This window comes from Mandrillus leucophaeus, unplaced genomic scaffold (genome assembly GCF_000951045.1).
Source record: "Mandrillus leucophaeus isolate KB7577 unplaced genomic scaffold, Mleu.le_1.0 Scaffold14, whole genome shotgun sequence".
NCBI classification, from domain to species: Eukaryota; Metazoa; Chordata; class Mammalia; order Primates; family Cercopithecidae; genus Mandrillus; species Mandrillus leucophaeus.
This window is the reverse complement of record NW_012101365.1, coordinates 2,833,728-2,839,648: the sequence shown is the minus strand read 5'-3', so window position 1 is coordinate 2,839,648 and position 5,921 is coordinate 2,833,728. Positions and strand designations below refer to the sequence as shown.

The 5,921-nt window shown below is 44.9% G+C and overlaps 1 protein-coding gene across 1 annotated transcript in view; it reads left to right on the top strand.

The window, feature by feature from the left end:
* Positions 1-5,921, top strand: part of LRP8 (low density lipoprotein receptor-related protein 8, apolipoprotein e receptor) — a 93,305-nt gene that overhangs the window by 75,814 nt on the left and 11,570 nt on the right. Inside the window, exons 14-17 of the mRNA XM_011973884.1 lie at positions 87-228; positions 2,186-2,338; positions 3,191-3,412; positions 5,470-5,538. Of these exons, the coding sequence (XP_011829274.1) occupies positions 87-228; positions 2,186-2,338; positions 3,191-3,412; positions 5,470-5,538 (586 nt within the window). The remainder of the gene's footprint in view (positions 1-86; positions 229-2,185; positions 2,339-3,190; positions 3,413-5,469; positions 5,539-5,921) is intronic.

Here is a 5,921-nt window from a genome sequence, read left to right as displayed (position 1 = left end):
GTGACTATGGTTTGGGGCCAACCCCTCAGACTGAGGTCATGGATTTAGACCCCAGGCCTCCCATTCTCTGCATCTATACCCCACAGGACAAGGTGTTCTGGACAGACCTGGAGAACGAGGCCATTTTCAGTGCAAATCGGCTCAATGGCCTGGAAATCTCCATCCTGGCTGAGAACCTCAATAACCCACATGACATTGTCATCTTCCATGAGCTGAAGCAGCCAAGAGGTGAGCTGTCTCTGGTCCTAGGTCCCAGGTCCCCTGTCTGTGTCCTCTCCTTTCACCAGGCAGGCTGTGTTCACATTCAGGTCACAACTCAGCAACCCCAGAAATAATAACAACAATCCCTCTTGTTGGTAGAGTACTTTTTCATCATATATTTTGTCTCATTTTACCTCAAGTTCTTTGTGAAATAAGGCTGGGTATAAATTAATACATAAATGTCCTGTTCTTGCCAATCCTACAAAGTGTGGGTATTACTCTTCTAACAGTTGAGGAAATGGAAGCTCAGAGAGGTAAAATAATGTTAGCAGGTGGCAGAACTGAAACCTAAACCCAGGTCTGTCTGGTTCCAAAGCTGCTTTCACCATGACACATTGCATCTAACTTGCTATTTGGAGCCATTTTGCAGTAGTATAAGCTAATGTATCCAAGGGCCATATAATAAGTCAGCTTATTGGTTGGGAATAGAATCTAGGAATCCTACTAGTAGGTTGTCCCCTCCTCTATCACTAGGATATGCTAATTCTAACTAACTGAAGTGTTGGCTGCCAGGGTGAAAGTGGGAAAGCAAGGGAGTGTAAGGAGATAAGATTGGTGCCTGATTCTAGACCTAGAAATTTAAATGAGAGACCTAGTATGTGGCACATGGAAAAACAAAAACCACGGGCTTATGGGCTTTGGAGCCCAGCAGACCTCAATTTAAGTTCTATCTCTAGTCCAGACATGGTGGCTCATGCCTGTAATCCCAACACTGAGAGGCTGAGGCAGAAGGATCCCTTGAGCCCAGGAGCTCCAGGCAGCAGTGGGCTATGATTGCATTACTGCACTCTGGCCTGGGTGACAGAGCAAGACCCCCATCTTTAAAAAAAAAAAAAAAATTCCTAGAGGATAGCTTTGACGAGTTTGTTCTCTTTGAGCCTAGGTGTCTATCTGTCACTCTGGGATGTAACGTGCCCACCTCTCAGAATTGTTGCAAGGATTAAATGAGAGTGTGGGGATAAAACACTAGGTATGGTGCTGGAAAGTACCCAATAAAAGTAGTAGGGAGGCCGGGCATGGTGGCTCACACCTGCAATTCCAGCACTTTGGGAGGCCAAGGCGGGAGGATCACTTGAGCCCAGGAGTTTGGGACCAGCCTGGGCAAGAAGGCAAGACTCTATCACTACAAAAACTATAAAAATTACCCTGGTGTGTGGTGGCATGCATCTATAGTTCCAGCTACTGGGGAGGCTGAGGTGGGAGGATTTCTTAAGCCCAGGAGTTTGAGGCTGCAGTGAGCTATGATTGCACTGCTGTACTTAGCCTAGGCAACAGAGTGAGACCCTGTCTCAAAAAATAAAAAATAAAAAACATTTAAAAAGTAGAAGGGCTTCACAATTGCAGAGATGTAGAACTAACCTAAGTGTCCATCAACTAATGAGTGAATAAAGAAAATGTGGCATATATACACCTTGGAATACTACTCAGCCATAAAAAGGAACAAAATAATGTATTTTGCAGCAACCTACATGGAGCTGGAGGCCATTATTCTAAGTAAAGTATGATAGCAGTGGAAAACCAAAAACTATATGCTCTCATTTATAAGCAGGAAATAAGCTATGAATACACGGGGCATACAGAGTGATATAATGGACTTTAAGACTAAAAATGGGGAAGGTAGGAGGGGGGCTAGACATTAAAAAAAGAAAAAAACTACACATTAGGTACAATGTACACTACACTTGGGTTATAGGTGCACTAAAGTCTCAGAATTCACCACTATATAATCATCCATGTAACAAAAAACAATGTGTACCCCAAAAGCTTTGGGGGAAGAAAAGAAAGAAAAAGAAAAAAATATATGAAAAAAAAGTAGTAGGGCAAGCTTTTTGAGCAAGCCAGGTGGGAGAGGCCTCATCCTCAGGAGGCAGGAATACCTGGCATGTCCTGTCTGTGCCCCAGCTGTCTCCCTCTCTGCCATTAGCTGCAGATGCCTGTAAGCTGAGTGTCCAGCCTAATGGAGGCTGTGAGTACCTGTGCCTTCCTGCTCCTCAGATCTCCAGCCACTCTCCCAAGTACACGTGTGCCTGTCCTGACACAATGTGGCTGGGTCCAGACATGAAGAGGTGCTACCGAGGTAAGCAGACCTTCCCGGAGGGATGGCCCCTGGCAGTGTCAGACCCTACCCTGCTGAAATCTTCCCTTGGCTTCTGGGACACAGTATGCTGCTGGTTTTCTTCCATCTTCCCTGGCTACTTGTTGCCTTTTTGGGGTTTCTCTTTTTTACCTTCCTTGAATGCTCATGCCCCCAGGATCCTTCCAAAGCTTTTTCTCACTCCCAAGGAAAAAATGCATGTATACATAAAATATTTTAAATTCAATTTCAGGGAGTTTCTGGAACCCTTTAAAAGCCTCAAATTAAGAACCCTTAATCTCCATGGCTTCGGATACATGCAGATAACTATGTACTTGCCTGTTTCTCACCTAGAACTTAACAAACACTACACAGAAGCCCTTTTGCAATATGATGGGGACTAATAGTTAATACTTCAACTGCATACACAGATTCATGTCCCAACCTTGATGTATAGCCAAGACCTTTCATTTGAGCCTAAGTCTACTGCATTATTACTGATTTACAGGTTCAATTGTTTAAAGTGGAATAAGACTTTAAATCTATTGGTATAACAATATGAGTGTAAAATCCTTCTAGATTTATCTGATTTCCCCTCCCTGCAGTCTTTTTATTGCTGGTCTTACAACTAATTCCACAGCAGTGTTTTAATGACTCATCTTTATTGAATCAAAGTGAAGTGCTTAGCATTCAGCTAAAGAAAAGATCATAGCCCACCGGGGAGATTAGGAAAGGCTTCACAGAAGTGGCATTTGAGCTACACCATGAAGATATGTTCCTAAGTATAACTCAGAGGCAATAACTTAGGCAACAAAATTATCTGTCCAAGTGACCTCCATGGTATTTCCCCTCCAGCACCTCAATCTACCTCAACTACGACGCTACCCTCTACCACGAGGACAGGACCTGCCACCACAAGAGCCCCTGGGACCACCGTCCACAGATCCACCGACCAGAACCACAGCACAGAGACACCAAACCTGGCAGCTGCAGTCCCAAGCTCAGTTAGTGTCCCCAGGGCTCCCAGCATCAGCCTGTCTACCCTAAGTCCTGCAACCAGCAACCACTCCCAGCACTGTAAGGAAATGAGTTCTGCATTCTTTCATGACATGAGAGGGCTCCTAGGGAAGCCAGGATGGCGGGTATGTGATAAGAGAGAACCTACCAGAGCTGAATACTGCATATCTTTGAGGAGGTTACTGCATATCTGAGAGGGAGGTAGAGTACCAACCTGCGATTTAGGACTCCTAGGTGCCCCTAACTTACAGAGGGTCTGGCAGGAAGCTGAGAACCTGTGAACCTCAGTTGCTTCTCTTACAAAGTGGAAAGAACCACCCTTCCACAACCTGCTTCACAAGATTGCCATGATAGACAAAGGCGTAACCGGTGTACCGGAGGTGCTCACACACACAGCCGTTGCTGACTCTGCGAGGGTGTGTGTGTCTGTTTCACAAAGTTCTGGTGTGTATATGAGGAGGTGTCCCTTGTGTTTGGAAAGCTCTGATCTCAGTTCCCAGAAGGTCCCCAGATAGTAATATCTACAACCATGGTCTCCTCATACCTCTTTCCAGACCTGGGATGAAAATAATTAAGTTCACCACTTATTAAATCATTGGGAGCAGTAATTGTCACTGCTAGAAATGTTCTATCTCATTAATCAGCAAATACTTTTTTAATTGAGTCACCTGCCAGAGGGAGTTCGTTTAAAAGGATAAACTATCTTTTTAATTTTTTCCTCTACATGGACAGCCCAGAAGCCAAGCTACTTGGCAGCATCTTCCTAATTGGTGCTATTTTGCCAGCGGAAGCTGGCTTTTTGGAGTGGAGCACTTACTCCGAAGTTTGCAGAGGCAGACGGAGCATGTGTGAATTCCAGTTCCTCTTATCCAAGGGCAGAGCCTCTCACCAGCTTCTCCTCACTGGCTTCCTCATGCTCTAGGTTTTAATATCACTGTCCAGTGTTCACTGTGGACCAGACAGGGGAGGACAGCAGCATTTCCACAGTTAGCTCTGGAAGCAAGCAGTGCAGCCTTTTTCTCCCCTTAACTGTTACATTCTCTTGGAGTAACATGGATAAACAGTCACACTGAGAGAGGATGGGCCTTGGGCCATTGCCAGGGCCAGTCATCTCCTCACCTGCAGCAAATGTAGATGATAGCTCCTTTTCACACCACAGGGAGCTGTCAGGAGGATCTAAGGGAAAAATGCTTTCTGAACTATGAAGTGCTTCACAAATGTTACAATGAAGATGGTTGTAAGAGTGAGGAAGATGGCATGGCATAGTTTTTCAAAAAGACAGTAAATTTCCCAAGCAGTTTTCAGTTTAAAATGTGCTTTTACATACCTTTTTAAAATTTAGACCCTACAACAACCCCTATCCCACTCCTAGAACTAGGCAAAGTTGTGCCAAGCATTTTATATTCATTTTAGATAAATTATTTCATTTAATCCTTACCATATCCCTAGGAGGTAGGTAATATCACCATTTGAAAGATATAAAAGTATAATATCATGTGCTGTATTTATAATATATAATAATTTGCCCAAGGTCACATGGGTAGTGAGTAGTAGAGCTGGGACTTGAACCCAGAAGTCTGACACAGAAGACTGTGCTCTTGGTTCCTCTACACTATACTATGTCCCATTTCAATTACTTATGAAAAATAATCTGATAATGCAGATGGACAGACAGCTCACCAAAAACAATACTGGCAAAGCAACAGATACTGATGGAAAAAGGCAAATGACCTAGTCCATCAGCAACACAAAGACCTAAGTGCTCACCTTACCATGCACAGCCCCCAGCTTCCTACCACTATGATGCTGTGGAAAGGTTATGGGACTTGGGGCAAGAGTCCTGGGTTCGAGTCCCAGCTCTGCCACTTTTCTGTGAGTCCCCAAACCCCTCAGTTAAGACTCAGTTTCCTTGCCTGTAAAATGGAGATAACCTCTGTCCTGCTTGCCTCACAGGAGTTGTGATAGGATCTGGAAAGACTGAATTATTAGGCAACAGCCAGGATCATCATTTTAGAATGAGGATGAGAAGCAGTTGGGTAGTTGTTACCACTTGAGGCCAGTAGGGGCTTGGACACACAGTGACAGAGCATCATTCTGCAAATGTTTGTGTTTTACAGATGGGAATGAAGACAGTAAGATGGGCTCCACAGTCACTGCCGCTGTTATTGGGATCATTGTGCCCATAGGTGAGTGTGGCTCCCAGTCACTGAAAAGAGAGACCCTGCTCAGGCCTAGGGAAAAGCGCTGGCAGGGTAGAGAACTTGGCCTGCCCTGTTGACTTGTTCTGCCCTTGCAGCCTTCCTGCCCACCTCCCAGTCCTGATTTAATTTTGTTTTTTAGCCTAGCACACAAGGCTCTTCAGGATCTGGCCCCAGGTGACCTTCCAGGTGCATCCCCCATCTCCTCACCCCTCGATTCACACTCTACACTCCAGCCACGTGAAGTGTGACTGTATGATCCCTAGGAATAGGGCTGGTATCTTGCTCACCATTCTCCCCAGCTCCTAGCAATGTCTGGCACATGGTAGGAAATCAAGGATTTGTTGAATTAATGAATAGAGCTGCTTACC